The 20,942-nt window shown below is 30.9% G+C and overlaps 1 protein-coding gene across 2 annotated transcripts in view; it reads right to left on the minus strand.

The window, feature by feature from the left end:
- Positions 1-20,942, minus strand: part of Eip75B (Ecdysone-induced protein 75B) — a 187,271-nt gene that overhangs the window by 102,586 nt on the left and 63,743 nt on the right. The window contains exon 1 of one of the 2 annotated variants that reach the window (XM_088183299.1): positions 2,558-2,851. The exons of the other annotated variant lie outside the window; for it this stretch is intronic. Coding sequence (XP_088039425.1) covers positions 2,558-2,711 — 154 coding nt within the window. The 5' untranslated portion in view covers positions 2,712-2,851. Of the gene's footprint in view, positions 1-2,557; positions 2,852-20,942 lie in introns of those variants that run through there. 2 annotated transcript variants of the gene reach the window in all.

Here is a 20,942-nt window from a genome sequence, read left to right on the forward strand (position 1 = left end):
TCGAACGTCTGACCTTCGCATTAGAGCGGCTCTAATCGTGACAGTATAGAAAATTATAAATCTTGTCGCTACCGTGTGACAGGGGTTCTACGTACAGATCGCGAGAGACGCTGCAGTGTGAACGCGACTTTAGAATAAGGGTTAAAAACAGTTAAAGTTACAATTTTGCAAACAAATAAAGCAAGGCGTGTACACAATGCTCGCCTTGAACTGTGGGGTTAAACGATAAACTTTATTGCGTGCCATATTTTTTATCGCAACATCTGACTGGGTTCTCTTATCGTTTAATTAAATGAAGGGCAAACATTAGTAAGCGTTTATTATTAAAATGTTTTATTTTTATGTATTCTCAAATAAAATACATAATAATACTATTACATAACGAATGCATAAGAATATGAGTTTTATTGGGAAGTTAAGTAGGTTTAGTGATTTCCGGTTGACGATGTTGAAAATGTGTATTTGTATATGTAGTTTTAATCAATCATTATGTAAATTAGACTGCTTTAAAATATATGTTCAAATTAGGCAAGCCTCCCCCCTTCCCCATCATACATTACTATGTAATAAAGGGTAGTGAGAAATTTTAGTACTATATTTTCCATTTCTCTTACAGTTAAGTTCTCATGCCGGTGGAGAAATGAAGATTATATATGCACATCGCCAAAGCTTGTGATAAGGCGTCGAGGATGCTCGATATTGTTATGCGGAGCGCGTGTCACTTTAACAATTTATTGTCGATTCACATATTGTGCGATAAGCTAGTTCATAGCGTTCTTAAATATGGCTCCATTGTCTGGAATCATAGTGAAACGAAAAACTCCTTGTTATTGGAGGGGATTTAAAAATATTTACTCAGATATATCTAAATACAATATCCGTAATTGAATATTAGTGCCTTTTTTGGAACTTTCGGATATAACTCATTGCATTAATTGATTAAATTTCATATATTATGACGCATTGGGGTAACCTGTTAGATAAAGACGATCTTAATTAAATTTAAATAAATTTAATTAAGCACTTTTGAACTTGGGGCGGTGTCGACAATCCGTCGATGTTCAGCGATTTTAAACTGTGAGAACGTTACTCGCTCCAGTTTCTTAACGAACTAGCCAACACAAATATGTTTTAGGCGATAGATATGAGGAGCTGAAAACAATTATGTGGGATGATGTTCATCCATTTTAGGCTTGCCCAACAATCGTTGTTTTAAAATATTTAGTGGTACGAGTATAAATTATCATTTCTTATGAATTTTTAATAATATGTCTATGAGCGTGATGATATATAATTTGTATTTGCAAGAAATGTTCAATAAAACTATTCTGTATAAATGGCATTAAGACGCATTGGGAAAAGCTTTAGTCGTGATGGGTCAGATTTGTAATAAAAAATATAATGTATTTCTTAATATTTTTTTGGTTTTGTTTTATAGTAGGTCTCTTAGGTCTCCTTAAAAAAATGTTGTATTGCGATTCACACAAAAAATCAACCGATTCCTTTTTTCTTTAATAAGTATTATTTTTTAAATATGTATCATTTATATTAGAAAAGTAGGATATTTAAATATAATAAAATATAAGGTTTTTTCACAGAAAATAATTATAAATCTTAAAAAAAGAAAAACTGAAGTGACAATTTTTAATGAAACGATTTTTTAAATCTCTTTTCTGCCAAAAAGGTTGATTTTATTAAAATTGTTGAGTATTGATATTATCACATAGAAAAAAATGGTTTATTTAAAAGTTACTGACTATTTATTATTTTTTACGTAACTCTGTCTGTATTTTATTTTTATTAAAATATCAAAAATTGCACTACGCGGCTTTTTGAACTTTTTGACATTTATTTTAATCAAATTGAATGCACTACTAAATTAAATGAACCAGAAGGCAGTTTTTGTAAAATATGTTTAATGTAAAATATGGTGTTGTGTAAAAAAAATAACCTAAATATTTTTTCGAGAAAACTTGCACTACTCGGTCAATTTAAATTTAGTTTCCTACTAATTAAAATAACTGTTTATAAAAAGCTTATTGCATGGTTAATGCTTGTTATTATAGCATATTTAATATATAAGAGGCGCATTTAAAAGTAGCCCGAGTATTAAATTATGCATAAGTGGATCGAGATTTTGCTGTAATAAATACATGTTTTTTCTGTGAAAAATTTGCATATCGAAACAGTTTGCGTCCGAAATCGTTATGTAAAGGAGCGGTTCGCAATAGTATAAACGCTCAAACAAAGCGTTTATTGCGCGAAGACGCAGCGAGCGAGACGGGCGCACTAATCGGCAGCCCAGGAGGGAGTGAGACGGCCTAGGTCGGCAATACGTACACAGTCGCAGTCGGGAAGGCCAGAGTGCGATGACCGCGCGCTGGCGGGGGCCAGCTGACCCACATTGTGCAGGAAAGTGAAAAGGCCGCGTTTCCTGCGCAAGCGGACAACAGCTCCGACGAAAGTACATACAAAGTCGCGCCGAAACGTCGTAAGCGACACGGCACCGAGCGTGCCGAAATGAACCTTGCGATGCAACACAGCTGATCGACCGTACCTGCTAGCACTCGCCCGAATAGCTCGTCCGAGTCCCGGTTGTCCCGATCGAAGGGGTCGATATGATCCGCGTCCGGCTCGCATCCCGAAGATCCGGATCCTGAGCAAGGAGCTTTATACTCGGTGATGGTCATCTCGAAGCACTCCCGGCACATTTCAGTCAGTCGATCGAAACAGATTTTCACGCACTCATCCCGCGCGTGTAAATAACGGTCAGGATGCGTATTGTTTACATGTGCAAATGTCCGATTGGTATGAATGAGTGGCGGCGCGTGGGGCGTCGAGTGCGGCACGCGGCCATGTGCGCCGGGAGCGTCGATCGGAGGAGGGGCGGGGCGCCTGCGCGCTCACAGCCTCCGGCGCCACGAAGGCCCCGCGACCTCTTCCTGACGCTCGGCGCCCTAGCGTCAAAAGCGATAGCTGGGGCGAAAAAGCTCCAATCTTTCAAAAAGTATGCGCGAAAAAATATTTGTTTACACTTTTATCGGGTTAATCAAATAAACAACTAACTTGTCTGAAACAAAGATGGTCAAAATACTGCGTTCCATTAAATATTTAATAATCGTACAAGCTTTGTCAATGCCTATCCTTAGTGAACAGGGTAGTAATGTAAAATGTAAATATAATTAAATACATGATTCCAAGCTTAAAGAGCTAAAGGACTATCCGTCACTGCGACCCTTAGACCAATGTTCAATCGAAACAGTAACACTATTTTTTATAAACGGTAATTCATACAAAATAAATCCATAAAAGTAATTTTCAATACAGCTTTTTATACTAATCTTATACCAACAATTAAAGAACATTATTGGAGTCTACGATAATACATAAGGGGGAAGTGGTATTCTAATAAAACAAAATATTTACCATCATGAAGATATCAAAATTTAAAGAGAACGTGTACAAATCACAATAATAACTATCAAAATAAAGAAATACCTCATTACAATAAATTGCGATCATATACTGCTAGAAGAAAATGAGTATTCAGAAATAATAAAACAACTTGGAAACCGTTTTGTACTGGGAGATTTCAATACGAAACTTATCTATTTGTAAAAATGTCTGAGAGGTCCTTTCAACAGGCAATCCAACATACTGACCAACGGATCCCAACAAAAAACCTGACCTAATTGACTTATTTATTATCAAAAACATATTAGTCAACTTCATGAAAGTAGAAGGAAATAATGAACTAAGTTCTGATCATATTCCCATTGTTCTGATCATAGAATCGGTCTAAACTTACCTAAGCGGACTGTTGCGAAAGCTACGAAATCGATCAAATGTCCCATCCTACAAGCACTGCCACTCAAGGATATGCAAAGAAAATGGACCAAAGACAATCAAAGTAAAGCTAATCTCTACGCATATTACTTAGCTGATATTTTCACACTCAACACAGGAGAAGAAAATAAATAATAGCTCACCAGTGCTCCACTAAAAGACACATAAATTATAATTTCTGCAGCCACAGTCTAAGAATTACAAAAAATGATAAGATCCGATATTAACCCGAAGCTCCAGGCTTTCTATTAATCACTGGACAGGTCTTGAAAGAGCTACCAAGAAAAGGTGTAGTACAGATCCCTAAAATTTTGACTCAAATATTGACTGAAAAATCGCGGAAGTAATCATGATCCCTAAGCCAGGAAAACCGCCAAATGTACTCACATCACACAGGCCAATATCACTGCTACCAATGTTCTCCAAATTATTCAAAAACTTCTTCTCAAAAGATTAACACCCATAATAGATTAAATAAAGTTAACTATCCAACTATAAATTTGGATTCAGACAAAACAATTCAACAATCGATTAAGTCCACCGAATAACCCCAGACACTAGAAGAAAAGAAAGTCTGCTCGGCTGTCTTATTTTTAATATGTACATAACCTATAACGGGAACAATTTTAATTATTCTAATCTAACCTGTTATTTCCTTACAATTGGTTCAAAATCATTATTATCAGAGTTATATCTAGCGGATAATTCTTCTGGATTTACCTTTTTAAATAATCTGTTACTAATTTTTGCATTTTATTTTTTTAAAATCATTGTAAATTTCTCGATTGTGTCATATATTAAAAAATGCGCCATAGACACTGCGTATGTCCTGCGTAAAAACCGCTATTGTCAACCCCTTGCAATAACGATTTTGAAAGGTTCATTTTAGGACGTGAGCATATTTCGTTGGTTGAATAAACAAGTGATGCAATTGGCCCCCTAACATCTGCATCTGTGATTCGCCAGAGCTGTCTCGATCAATCGTATAAAAAATGTGACACTTGGTCACATCGACAGACGAGCTCAGACAGCAGATGGCATCCGAGGTAAACCGTGGGATACCAGTGACATATGCACATCATTTTTCCACCAGCACTCAGTCTACGAAATACATGTCGACACTTTTTTATCTGTGGTAAATTGTACAATTGTAAAAGAAACTGTTACCAGCTTTTCCGGAGCTTATTTTGACTACAAAGTCACCCCTTTAGCCGCAAAACCATAAAATATTATAAACAAAAAATACATAATAACCAACACGTCGGACCCAGATAATTATCAGGAAAAAAACTGTTTACATAAATTAAAATATCAATTCACGGTAAAAAATTTAAAAAGTAAACTTCCTACCAAAAATAATTTATATAATATAAATAATATTTTGGTGACGGGTGGCAATTAGACACAGATTGAGCCGCTGCAGTAGTATTTTATTGACGATTTATGAAATTTTTACATGGTTATTTACAATTGAACGGGGCACAAGCCCGCAACGCGCGTGAGCCCGTCGAAGGTTGCCAGTGGAGAGAGAAATCCGTTACGCCAGTGTTACCAGAGTACCGCCAAGTTTTGGCCATAATGAAATCTAAAGAAATATATATAAATATAAATAGGGCCCCTTAACAATATTATCAAAAACAATATAAAAAATATGGTTATTCTATTTGTTGGAATATTGATATTTAAAAAAAAAAACTAAACCTGATAAAAACGATTTTAAAGCGTTGAAAATTTAAGTTAAAAAAAAAGAAGAGAAAAGGTCAGTTGATTTAATTTTAGCTGGACTAATTAAAATCTCGCCTCATATAAAATCTCGCGAAAAAGCTTCTAAATATACATTTTATCTTCGTCAAGAAGAAAATATTACCATAGTTCTTTATGTGAAGTTTGCTCATAAGTCATGTTTGATACAAAAATAAACAAAACCGCTGTGTCACTACTTCATAATAAGGATAAAACTTAGGATTTATAAATACATTTTATGAATCACACAATATGCAAGTGCAGTGTCCTATTTATAAATACATTTTCTTTATAGTATTCACATTTTAAAACATTATTAGATAAACCTAAAATGCGAACGTTTGCAAGCGATAAAATAAACTCATTGCAAAGTTTACACGTAAACAGTATTGAACGACCAAATTGAGTACAAATTTTGTTTTTCTTGAAACAAGGTTCTGTTCCAGATAAACAATGCAATATTATTTTCGCTCCAAGGTTTTCTCTCTCTCTTTTTCTTTATATGCTTTCCGAGATGTGCACTTATTAACTTGTTAAGTTGACAACTACTATTTAATAAACATCCATTGCATTGTATTTAATTGAATGTTAGTATCTACTATAATTATATAATGTCCTATTTAATAATTTTAGATTTTATTAATTGCGCACGAGTCAACATAATCCGCGTTTTATTTTTAACCTTTTGATAAAAAATCAATAATAACATTTAATACGAAGTATCGTATATTAGGCCAAGGCGATTCTGTTCGTAATATTAATTTAAATTGGTGGCCAATTCAATACTTACAATAATATTGAGATGTTAAGCAAAAATCGTCGTTGTTATGTTTTAGATGAGTTTTCATTTGATTACTTCTATCTATCGATTTAAATATAACGAACCTATATTTGAAGCAGTGTGAGTATTTTCAGAATCGATATTTAGCTGACTTAATATCAAAATGGTTGGAAAGAATTTAAAAAATCGATTAATAAACTTTTGTCTCCTTTAGTCAATTTTCGTTGTTTTAGGTTGTAGTTTTATATTCCAAAATATATTTATACAATAGTCTACTCTAATGGCTTCTTACTTATGACTAAAATTTTTTTTTCCATAATGAGCTCTCGATTTCTAATTGAGGATTAATCGACAGCGACTAAACCAATTGTTAAAGACTTCCTTTTTAAAAAAACGTATTCAATTTGCAACAAGCGCTATTTATTTCATCTCAATTCCATCATATAAGTACCTACATACATACATAATATTTTTAGTCATAATTATCAAGTTAAAACATATGTGCGAGTGTGACCATGATTATTTAAATTCCAGATATAATTCAAATTAGCTTATTATTTGACACTTGATTACACAATAATAATGTTTTCAAATATTTTTTAAGACCAATATTTAAATTATATGAGTCGTTTAAAATCAAAAGCAGTCTTATTAATTAGTCTGTTTATTTGTTTATGAACAGATTAAAGTTTCTAAAAGTCACGGTAAAGGTGCAGAACGAGTTATATTTTTGTTAGTTCGTTATAGTGTTGTTTATATGAAATACTATTATGCATTTTATACAAGTGCTTTTACTCCCCCCATCTATCAATTCTTATTTGATATATAATATTTGATTTTAAATTTATTTAAATGTTTTTCGAGATTCCAGGAAAATTTTATTTAAGCTAATTAATCACTTTTGCTATTATGTTACTCATACTCTAATAAAATACGATACATATTTATAGGTACTATTTAATTTGATATTAAGGTGTTTTACTATACTTTTTACGTAATATATAAAGAAACATATATTATATACATATTCCACAATACATGACACCGACTCGCCCGTTTTGTATTTCCTTCACCATAGAAACTTTTTAATACAAATTTCTTCAATCGTTCTTTTGTACCTTCTTTGTGTGCGAATGATTGATCGTATCGTTTCGACAACGAGCACGCCTTTTCTTGGCGATAAATTCGCGAAAACCTATTAAGAGCGCAACACCTCCGGGTGAACGAACGCCAGAAGGTTGCCGAGCATTACTGGGTCAATCTCTGACGTCAGAGCCCCCGCCCGTCAGGCCTCCGCCCACCCACTGCCTCCCCACAACGGTGGTGGGAAAGTGAAATGACTATGTCTCAACACATCTGCAATGTCTCCATTGTGTGCGGATTCACACAGGAAAAGAAAATGAACCGGCACTTGTCCGGTATAACGACGCAATCTGACAATTTTCGTGACCTATGGTCATAGTTAGGGTTTTTATTATATTCGGGTCGTGCTAAAAACAACTTATTTGTAATCGATAAATAACCTTCTAAATATTGGGTTAACATGTAGATATTGTTGTATTGTATATTATGTATATAATACATAGCCTACAGCTAAATATAATATGGCATTATAAGTTAATTTATTAATTGCTTTATATTGTCAATTCAAAGTGAATTTATTAAAAAAATATTAATAAATATAGTTCAAATGATTAAAAATTCAAACTATATTGATACTTCAGTATTGTAATGATATATGTGCTATATATACATAAATAGCATATTTTGTCATGGAAAAATGGTTATAAATTAAATAAATAAGGTTCACTATAAATTAAAAAATATTGTCATTTATCTTTTTTAAGTCTTAATTATAAAATATTTGCATTGTTTTTCAGTAACTCAATAGTATTTTCAGTAAAAATCAGAATAATGCAATACAATCATCACCGCATGTGGATATTTTTGAGCAAAACTATTCCAAGATCACAGATTCAAAATTATTTTTTAACAAAATTCAATTAAAAAAATATGGTTATTATTCCTCAGTCTAGAGGTCAAAAAAATATTGCAGGTGATATGGGTATTAAAAAATATACTGCAACGCAGGAAACGCATTGTGTCTTAATTTACGGCTATTTGGTTAGAATGATTATTAGACGCGGATATAAACGTCCGTGGGGAAATTGGTGAACATATGTTTTATGCAATTATTGCAATCTTCATATCGCATCTGCATTTTTATTGGAAAAAATGAACTAGACAGACTTTTATATTTAATGGTTATTAAATAATTATCTTTAAATTAAATGTATACAAAAAAAATATGGTCAGTATTTTAAAAATAAAACGATCAATAAAGCTACGATTTCGAGAATACTACACTATATTTTATTATTTTGTTACACAGGCACATGCTTGTAATAAATACTATTGGAAAAATTATGTGTGCTTTTTGTACAAAAATATTTTAAATTAGAGATTTTCGGAATATAGTTAAAATATAACTAACCATTTAATTAAATTACACATTTTATAATTACTGACCATTCATAAAAAAACTATTAACCGTATAATTATAATACTGATTGAAAATCGAAAAAAATTGACGCTAAAGCTTAGTAAATTAATTTCATGAAAAAAATTAATCTATTTAATGTAAAAGTTAAAATGCAACAGGGGCGTGCGAGATGCATGATATTTGAAATTTTGTTTTTTAATACAACCATGAGTTGACAGGTTACCCCAATGCGTCACTATGGCCATTATAAAACCATAAGTATACAATTAAACATTAAAATAGTTATGATGCACACCATCATACATAATTGTTTGCAGCTCCTCATAGCTATCGCCGAAAGCATCATTGTGCTTGCCAAGTTAATTGAGAAGCAGGATGGCTCGTGCAAGAGGAGCGTTTTGGCATATTATTATAAAAAAGAATAGATACTATATTAAATATAACATTCTTATCTTACTACATATTGTAAAACACTTAAAGGTAATAAGTTTATTACACTGTTAGTCAATTATGTAATGAAACAAACATAAGTGAATCGTTCGCAAAACATTTATTACGGATTAAGCTGTATCACACCTATTTTCAGTAAGTACTATTCGCGGAATTTTCCGTGTTCTAAATTTATATCTCGTTTTTAATAGACCTTGATAAATTTTAATCTCAGAATAAACACAATCAAATCAGAGTTAAACAATATTAATTATATATTACATAAATTACCATTTTATAGATAGCATTGTATATATCGATTGAATTCCAAATACCGCTATCGTTTATGCTATTCTGAGATATAAATTGGTAATTTATACACACGTATGTTTAATTTACAGATTATTACATTATATTGGTCACTTTCCATTGTCTTAGAATTCCAAGGAATTAAATAGAAACGTTGGCGTTTAGTTCGTTTTTGGTCAGGAACATGCATTGTTCATTATGTATGTATATGAATAATAATTGTTTATTGAAACTAATTTCCTTTTGTATGTGAAAATGCTATATAATATGTTTTATAAATTACACGAAATAACTAGAGCAAATATTCAGCGTTAAAAACTTCCTTAGGCGTTACGAAACACTGAATGCTATGTTAAAATTATTGTATTTTTTATATCAATGAAATTTATGCATATCACCTGATCTTTGATTTATTATTTATTTATGGTAACGCACGTTGATTTGTATCCTTTTTTAGTGGTAATGAAAAGGGCCAAACCCTCATTTAAAGTTCACGTAATCAAAATTACGTATTCGTTATGAAATCGGTCATTATTGATTGTGAAGAACACGCGAAACGACGTCATGAAGGCTGACGTAAATGACTTTTACATTACGAGTTTATTTATAAACTTATCTACGTTGAATGTAAATATAAACTGTAAACAAATAATCGATCAAATATTATTCAAAATAGGGTCATAGGTATTACTTTTTAAGATTAAATCAAGTTGATGACAAAATTATGTCATCGTTTAAATAGCTCCTCGTTCATCGTTATGGATTATGCAAGGTGATATTACAGGTGGATCGTCACGGATCGTCAACTTTCACTAAAAACACGTGTCATTCATTGTCGGCAAAAATTTCAGGTGTCATTGACATTCGCATGAAATTTTCATGTTGTGCTTGAACGTCACGTTTGTCTTTAGAGATTTTCCAATCTCTCCAAATTAAGAACAATTCATACACAAATAGAATTGTTATATAATATGTCAGAGGACTCAACGAGATTTCTTATGGAGAGCTTCCGAATCGTTTATACACATATTTTAGATATGCATCTTTTTGTTATATATCATGTTATTTTCGGTTGCTTCAGAATATTGTGTTTACACTTATATATAATACATGGCTTTTTTTAAACAAAAAAAGTGCCGGAACTCACTTATTATCAAGCATTTTACTACAGAAAATTATATTCAAATATCATTTAAACTAAATTTAAAGCAGCTTTTCTTGTGCCACGAAGCACTAAAAAAATTTAAGCAAATGTATATGATAGATTTATTTACTTCAAAATTTATTAATATGAATATTCAAATTGAATTTTGGTCAATAGGAGGGCGCAAAAACAATTATCACTTCTCAGAAGTCAAAAATTCACGTCAAATGCAATAAAATCGTGATGGCGCCGACATAAAAATTCGGTTTAGATATGCATAATTCAGTTCTCACTTATTGTAGGTCATAATATTTATTTTCGAAAAAAAATCTATACAGTCAAATTTTACGTAAGCCTTTTTTTAATAAATATAATATATGTCTTAACTAATGTCTTTTAGCAGTTACTAGAGTCTAGATCTATATTTATATAGACCATGGTCTAGAATCTAGAACAGAACGTTTCCACTATAAAAACGAGTTATTAATTTAGAGATGGATTTTTAACTTTTGACTTCTAATAAATGAGGATTAGATGAAGTATATTAAAATCGAATTTTGGTCAATGGGGGAGCGCAAAAACAATTATCACTTCTCAGAAGGCAAAAATTCACGTCAAAAGTAATAAAATCGTGTCGGCGCCGTCGCAGTGGGAACGCTCGGTAACGAGCGTTCCCACTGCGACGGCGCTGACACGATTTTATTGCTTTTGACGTGAATTTTTGCCTTCTGAGAAGTGATAATTGTTTTTTGCGCTCTCCTATTGGTCAAAATTCGGTTTAGATGTTCTTCATTTGCTTCTCACTCATTGTAAAAAATCGTAAATAAAATTAGTAAAGATATTTTGCACCCATGCTTAATTAGCTTCTTTTAGTAGGACCGGCGATTGAGAAATTATCGATTTTTTTCTAAACTATACTTTCACATTTAAAATAAGTAAAATTAAAATAATGACATTGTTGTTTAGAGCGGGCGTGCGACGGCGCGCGTCCGAACGCCCGAAGATTGCCAGTAGCGAGAGAAAAATCCGTCACGTCAGTGTTACCAGAGTGCCGCTAAGTTTTGGCCATAATGAAATATAAATAGGCTCCATCAACATCATATTTACGTAAAAATAAAGAAAATAAATGTTACGCAGATTATCAACGCTTTTTACATTAGGAATACCGTAAAAATGGTGCCGGAACGCCGTTCCACCGCGTTACATGACAAAAAAAACCTGCTTATTAATATAAATATATAATATCTAAATAATGAAACTTTAAGACATATGTTAATGGTGCTCAATAAGTGGTATACAGAATTGAAGTAATATAATACATCAGAGACATACTAAATTATGTCGAATCAAACCAAAACAAACAACGAAAATATAGATTACCATAAAAGGTCAACGAATTCCAAACTAGAAAAAAAATAGACTATGTTTTTTGTATATTTACATTATAATATTAAACATAGCTAGAGTCAAATTTATTATTAATTATAGTACATTTCTTTTGAACTTATTTTATCTATTAAGAAATTTTGTATAAAAGTATCATCATAATATTTTTTAGTGGTAAGTAGATTAGACATAGAGATAATACGGCTTTTGTAATACATATGAAAATAAAATGTTTATGAGATTTTAAGGAAATATTTTTTAAATATTATATTTTTAAAAAGCTTTTAAGGACATCTTTGATGAGCTGTAAATCTGTGGCAGTTTACCGCTCATTAATCAGCATATAAATTGTCGCGCCGACATATAATGAAGATGGCATCATATCGTAATGAATATATGACAACTATACAATGGTTTTTACTTTCCTCTTGCGGTTGGCTGACGACCTCGTCATGACTACGTCAGCATGGTCGCCCTAGTGAGCGGTCGCCGACCCAAACCCCGGGGCCGAGGTCGTCAGCTACGAGCCCCGGGGCAACCCTGTTAATTATGGACGCGTCATCCCTCCCCTCAACCAGCCCTCGATACAGAAAATAAGGGAAAATCGTTCATAAATAAAGAAAATGCCTAAAATAGCCATGTATTAATTTTTCTCTCTGCTTAACCTTCACCGGTCTTAGGCGCTGACCGATTTCGACCGAGGCAAATTGCGTAACCCTATCGTCGATATTGATGATTTCGTTATCGTATAATATTATTTTTTGTGCTGCCTCTTATCTTTCATTAATGTATTTGACGGCCTCTTGATTTCTACCTATCGCCTACTAAATACAATATTTTTATTTAATTTTTGATATTGTGTTAAGTAAATAGGAATTTTGTATTATTTTAAAATATTTTTAACGACTATGGTCTTTTATTTTCTATTCAGGAATTTTTAGTTCCAAAAAATGAATTTTTATAATTTTAATAGCCATATTTTTGCCTTTTATAAATATTCTAAATATAATATGAACAAACAAGGGGGCGGCTGGATTTTCTAACTACCATTTAGGATTTTTTAGTTCTAAAAAATAAATGCATTTAAAGTAGCCATAATTTTAATTTACCTAAAAATCCTAAATATAATATATGCGAACAGGGGGACGGTTGGACCCCAGCTCCGTTTTCAGCTTCGATATTTTATCTTCCATAAAAATGAAGATATTTAAAATAGCCATAATTTTAATCTCCATGATTATTAATAATATAAAAATTGTAAAATACATCTGTTTGCGGACGATACTATATTATATTGCATAAGTGATAAAAGATAATTTAAATAATTAATTAATATAATAGAAATATGGTTAAAAAATAATGTACATAAACTAAATGTATGTTTATTAATTAATATGAAATTCTGTTTTTTGAAACATGACAACAAAATAATTTTTCTCTAGTACTGAAAGAATCGACCAAAAACCATTAAAATATTATTGTAATATTTTATTACAATATAACATAAAATATAATTTTAATAATAATAGTATAAATGGGGCACTAACGTCCCCCGCTTCGATCAAACTGAATGAATAAACAAATATGCTCGTTTGTGCTATAATATATTATAGCAAATATATTTATATACTAGTAGAATCTAGGTTTATTTGAGGCTATTTTGTACTAGGCTTTCATAAATTCGCGCTTATCATGAATGTGACGCGCGAATTTATGAGTGCATAGTGTAAAAAAGTCTTGGCAAGACTTGCCGGCAGCTCCTTGCGTTTCGCACTCATAAATTTGTGCTTTGCGCTCGATATTGCGCTTGATATTTTGTTTAAGTAAATCATATCTAATTTTAGACAGCACGATAGACTAGTAGTATAATTAGGTGGCTAATAACTAAAAAAAACTTGCGTTTGAATCACAAAGAGACTATCGATTTTATCGATTATTAAATAATTATATTCCCGACCGTTCATCACAGTTTATGTTTTCCTAGATTATCCTAATCTCACGGATGAATATCGTAAATATTATTTTGGCATACATATTAGGTATGAAAAATGAGGCCCGAAAAATTTATAGCCCGTAATTCACCATCAGCAAATAATCGTTAGCATTGTCAATTGATCGCTTAAACAATTCATGGCCTACAAATAATCGCTAGCATATATTATTGTCAGATTATAATTTATATGAATTTATTAGACATTTTATTTTGTTTTTTTTTTACAATCTGCACAGTGAATAAATATAGTTTCACTGCTATTTACTAGTGGAATTATAAATATATTGTTTGATACATTTTAACTGACCTTGTTAGTAAAATTATATTCATGCTACTGAATGAAAGTTCTGGAACTAATTATAGATTTTTAATTTCCATTAGGTTAGGTTTGGGTTTGAACAGCAAATGGACGTCTCACAACTGTTAAATCAAGTTTCATATACATTTTAGAACGGAATATAATTTAAACTCTTAAATTTTGACTTAATAAATAGTTTATGTTATCAATTGACGCGGTGGTAGCGATTAATTGCTGTCGGTGAATCTCTAATAATGAGCTACTTTGGCTAATAGAGAATATCATATATGTATGTGTGAAAAAATATTGCACTTTAAGCGTTTTATTAAATTTATAGAAATATTTATTAGATGAGAAACATGAAAAATTTTGGCCATCGTTGTACGTACATTTATTATTTTATAACTATATAAGATATACTATACTAAAATTATATTTGTAAAAAAAAGCTTATTACTGCAAATTATTACTTAATAATAATATATAAATAAGAAGCCAAAAATAGCTGGATAAGTATGTGGATGTTAAAGCAATTTTCTACACATAATAAGATTTATATATTCTCAAAACGTGGTATGAAATGAGTTTTTTTTAATATGTTACACGTGGTATTTTATTTTAAAATTCGGATAATTGTACTACCTGTTTGCTTTGCGAATAATAAGATATTCAAACTGTTTACCTGCAACAAGCAAAACAAGCAAATTAATATACATATATACACATATCAATAATAATATTAATAATAAAGGCTTTTTTTATTTACATGTCATACAATTAATTTACTAATTTATTATAAGTCTTACGTTGCGATATGACAGGCGTTAGCCCAATGCGTTATAACGGGGCAAACTTAACTACTAAATAAGTAATGTTGTATCAGACTGAAATTAAAGTCTGTACAGTGACATTATAAAATATTATTACAGCTTACAATAAATATATGTATGTCACTATGCATGAGCTTCCTCGATTTTATTTTTATAATTTATTACGATATTCATCTGTAGATTAAGAAAATCTATGATTATGTAATAATCACTGATTCCGATCTTTCAAACACGATAGAAAATTTAAAACTCTAAGGTTCATATAAGATTCAAACCCAGACTATATCACTAGTTTATCGTGTTTATAATAAAAAGTATTGTGATATAAGCTTTCAGACTAAATTGAAAATGAATTTCAGGTATTAATCATCGAATTATACCACTGTTGATATGTTTTCTCTAACATTTTATAACTCACTTATAACAATGAAAATTATTCAATATATTTTTTCGATAGACATCTTGAATCAGATATATCTTTGTAATTTATTTATTACGCAGAAATATAGATATGTCGTTTAAAATCTGACAAATTTTATTTTGTTGCACGTCACTTAAATAAAAAGTTTGATACAAAAATGATAAAAAAGATTAAGAACTATATAATAGTTTTGTACTCAAAGGTACATAAATAAATGTGACATATTTGATGTTGAATCTAGACATAACATATGTATGTGTTATCTGAGCTGTCAAATTACGTTTAAGCAATGTTATTTCATATATTAAATATATTTACCTATTGGATACATAAATTGAACTATATGTAATTCTGAATTTAAGTATCTAAACATCGACACTTATTTTTAAAACAATATTCCCAAGACTTAAACGCAATACATTTTACGACACATCTAGTGTGCATTGAACTCGCGGTTATTTTCCACCGATTCAGCATAATTTCAGCGTAATTATACAGAGAGAATTATCAATTAAGCATTCTCTCAAATCACACTGGAATGATATAACGTGCCATCTACAATAGTAAACTTTCTAATATATTTTGTAGCACAATCGATCGACGTACGTCGTAATAAAGCGCTTCATGAATAAATAATTCGAGAATTAACGATTGTATCGGGAGCGACATATGCATTTCGAAGGAAAGTGCATTCACTTTTCGCACAAATTATCTTTGGAATATATGCACGCGATTATGTAACGCGGAATATTGCGAATGAATCTAGAAGAACTGACATATAATTATTACAAAAAAATTCCATCAATATTCATGCTACACGGTTTCATTATATTTACACTCGTTAAAAATAGTGCGTTTAATCGAATAAGGACCCATAAAAATGTCATTGAATTTGATTATAACATTTTGACACGTCACGGTAACGTGTCAAGTGTCAGATAAAGCTCTTCGTTATATACACACGTCAAACGATTGTGTCGCAGGGGTGGGTTGGTGCAAATGGGTTTGGGAGGGTTCTGACCTGCCCTTATTTCAGGGCGCCGAACTTGTGACCTCAGCCCCGCCGATTTTGGGATCCGAGGTTGGACGTTTAACGGAATATTTTTATCTTTTTCACCTTTCGGTAGTCACTCGAATTGCAAACAACATTCGCACCTGACTTGACCTGTCAAAACTTTCACGCAGCTCATTGTTCTCGAGTGATGATTTATTATGGCTACATTTCGTTTTCAATACACCCAAGGCTAACAATGTAGGCTCGTTATTATTATCACACTTTCACTTACGCCTAGAAAACGGATCTTATATAACAGAGAATCTGTGTAATATTGGGTCGTTGCATATGAAGTGTCGTATTTTTATGGAAATTTATTTTTTAAAAAATGTTTTAAGAAACAATAACATATGTATGTATGTAATGGAATTTTTAACACATCATTAACAAATTATGGACAATATCTTAAAGATGATTTAATATTAAAAAAAATCGTATTAATAAATTAAAATGCTTGAAAAAATAGTTAGTTTATAGCGACAATTAGCTATAACTATTAATCATAACAAAAATATCTAATTTCCTATGAAAAGTACATGCGGCCCTCAACTTTTGCACAATTCGCTATTTCGCACATTAAAAAAAAAAAAAATTTTTAAATTCATTTTTTTTTTAAAAACGTTCTAATAGCGGTGAATCTTTTGCTTCAATCGGACGTTCGTATGATACAAACAGGTCTACGATATGTTCAATTTTGCAAAATAAAAATATAATTAAAGAATACGTTAAAAACTGTGGAAAATAAAGATATATTTCCACAATCTTTAATATGTTTCCAAAAAAACACAGCAAAAAAAACCATGGATGAAATGGAAAATCTTTGTCATCGTAGGTCGATGACCAACATCAAAAAAATCTCCCTCTGAGTATTTCAATTATTTAAGCAAAAGCTCTTAGTTTGCACAAAGATTGGAAGGATAGATTAAAAAAATATTTTAACACGGTTTTTTCAAGCAAGTAACGATTGGTTTTACAATTTTAAAATGAGGTATTCTTTTCATAATATTAAATTTACTGGAGAATCGGCTGATGCGGATAAAGATGCTGCAAAAGAATTTATTTCCTAATTATCCAAAAATATTGAAGATGTAGAATATTCCTCTAGTCAAATATTTAATGTAGATGAGACAGGTTTATTTTGGAAAACTCTTTAACAATGAAAAATATGAATCAAGCCTTCACGCACCTTGACAAATTTTTAAATATTATAGAAGATTGTGATCCCAATGGAGAACGCATACCCAAGTGCGCGGGGCGGTCAATAAAAACATAGCATGTTATAAAATACTATATGAAGAAAAGAAAAAGAATAGTGGAAAACAGTTAACTCTTGATAACTTTTCAATGGAAACACCCGCAAACTCCACTTAAACGTGTCTCTTAAACGCTTCTTAAACATATTATATTTACTTGATAAATAAATATTTAAAATACACACGATTTCAATTTTTTTTACTTCCCTCGACTTTCGTACATTCAACATTCGCATACATTTTCAGGAACCAATTATGTGCGAAAGTCGAGGGCCGCCTGTATTTTTTTAACGAGAATCGAGTATATTATATTTTTAAGAAGATATTATATTCAGTAAGCAGCATTTAAAAAAAAATTTATTTGGTCCACTTTTGCCGAATTATCTCAGTCACAACTAAAAAATTAATTATATTTTTTTATATATATATTATAATTTATAATCAATTTATGTCACTTTGGGCTTTCATAATAGCGCATTTTTATAAATAAAGATTCGAGTCTGCTGCCGTGACTCGAACCCATAGCCTCTTGCTTACTAGTCCAACCTTACGGACTACGCTATTCCGACTTTTTACTATGAAAGTAATAGGAAAAAATCATGATTTATCTAATATACAATTTATACGTTAAAAAGTTTCAAATAATATTTTTAATGGAAAATCTGAATCAATATCACTAAATTTGTAAAACTATAGTTAAAAAGGTTTTATTATATTGATTTTAATATAACTGATACTTGAATCAATCGATTTCTTCATTTTTAATTATGCGAAAAATCGATGATCTACGGACGCTAGAGATATAAACGCGCAGGAAGAAACGAAGCACGAATGCTTATTTTTGCATCAAATTTTCCGTACGCGATGTTAAGGTTTTCTAGAATGTACTTTCCACGTACAGTTAAAGAGTTTAAATGGCAGTTTTAATTGAGTTGAACGACACGTTGACATTGAGTTTGTAAAAAAACACACATATTACTCGCCAACACATTAATTTTTATTGCGCCATCGCGTTTTTAACATATTACATACTACGTTCGTGAAGTAATGTCGATTTCCGTTCACGACCGAAAAAGGTAAACAAACTTTCAGCTGAAAAACGGAGCAAATGAACTGCGCAATAAGCGAAATTTTATTTTTTAAATTTCGTTAAACAGTTGAATTGTCTAACACGGTGAATTAAATTAAATAGGGTCACTTTTAGTTTCAAGTTTAATGATGTAATAATGATTCATACAGATAAGAAATATATATAAAATCTCTGTCATCTGCTTTATAGGTGCGTTACACAATCATCATTCGAAAGATAAGCAACAATGAATAATTCCACAATCGGCTCAGTGTGCTAGGCCGTTAACCTGTACAGGTGATTGCGTAGCTTTTCTGTTGCAAATCTCTCCGACTTTTGCAAATGTAGCTGAACTCTTTGTCGGCTAACTGAAAAAATTACCATCTATTTCGTTTCATTGCAAATATACATTTTATTTACGAAGGCGCTTAAATATTCATTAAGATTATTCCCTTTTGCGCTGCTACGTAAAAAAATAACGGTTAATGTTTGCATTCGTGGATTGAACAATTGTTACGATTGAATATGCTAAATTTTAATCGTATGTATATAAACAATTTTATGTGGCACATCTTGCAAATTTATATTAGCATTGTGTTCTGTTATCGTCGCCAATTTATCGATAAATTTGTTTTTCAATTTTCAACGTGTTCTTTTTTGTTGTATATGTTCTAGTTAATTAACTATTCATTGTTTGCTCTAGATGTGTGCTTTAGTTAATTAATATAATCGTAACATTTTTTTTCAATGGTAAAACGTCTCTTTCGTACGTGTTGTATTGAATAAATTATATGAATGAAAAACAAATATTAAATTTAATTAGTTAAAGGTTTACTTTGACGTCTTTTAATAATATATTTAAACAATTTTTCAGCGTTTAAATAAAATATTATTGTAAATATCACGTCTATGAATAACAATAAAATATGGGCAATTGGTCGATTGAAAGGCAATTTACAAAATTTAAAGTGTGATGTATATTATACTTCAATTGATATATTACAGTAACCAATAATTGTATTGAGAATACACTACACTAAACGTTTTTTATAACAAAGTTAAGATAACTTTATAATAATTATATTGCAAATCAAAAAACTAATTAAAAGTATAAATCACTTTAATAACAGAAATAATTTTATAAAAAAATACAGAAATGTTTTTTGTAAGAAAAACATAGTTAATCATAAACGCAGGATCAAATAAAATCAATATGTAAATGAATCTATATTTAAACATAGAGTATTTATTTAATTATAGAATATTTAAACACTCAAAAGCAATTTTATTAAAAAAAAGAGTTTAGAAGCTTATGAACTCATAAATATTTTATTAATGATCCTAAATTAGTCTATGTATGTATAAATAATAAAGTGTGGAGTCTCAACCACCTGTACAATTTGTTATAATTTAGAGGTCATTCTAACGATCATTTCAATCAAACGAAAACACGTCTCAAAAGTAATAACATACAATATTTATCACCACAAATTAAAAAATGATCTCGTGAACTAAAATTTGCTTTACTAATTAAACATAATTTTTATAGACGCACAACCGTCACTAAAAAATATCGTTGAATACTACTCTTTCTTTGGAAAGGATGCGCGTTAGACAATACGTTATACTCAGCGTATAGTGCTATTGTTATTCTAGCTAATGGTTACCGATCGCTGGAGTGGCCATCTGACCCATTTTTATTTTAATGCGTAAATATTTTGTGGGTGTGTCCAAGAATCGATGCAATTGATGCATGAACACGAGACAGATGCTCCAATAAATCACAGCCGACAATAATACGACTCGACACGCAAACAAAAAGACTTAAAATTTGTTGTGTTAAAATTAGCTAGATTAATAATAATAATATTTTTACTGAAAAG

This window comes from Plectrocnemia conspersa, unplaced genomic scaffold (assembly GCF_051122295.1).
Source record: "Plectrocnemia conspersa isolate PC_06_02 unplaced genomic scaffold, ASM5112229v1 ptg000003l, whole genome shotgun sequence".
Lineage (NCBI taxonomy): Eukaryota > Metazoa > Arthropoda > Insecta > Trichoptera > Polycentropodidae > Plectrocnemia > Plectrocnemia conspersa.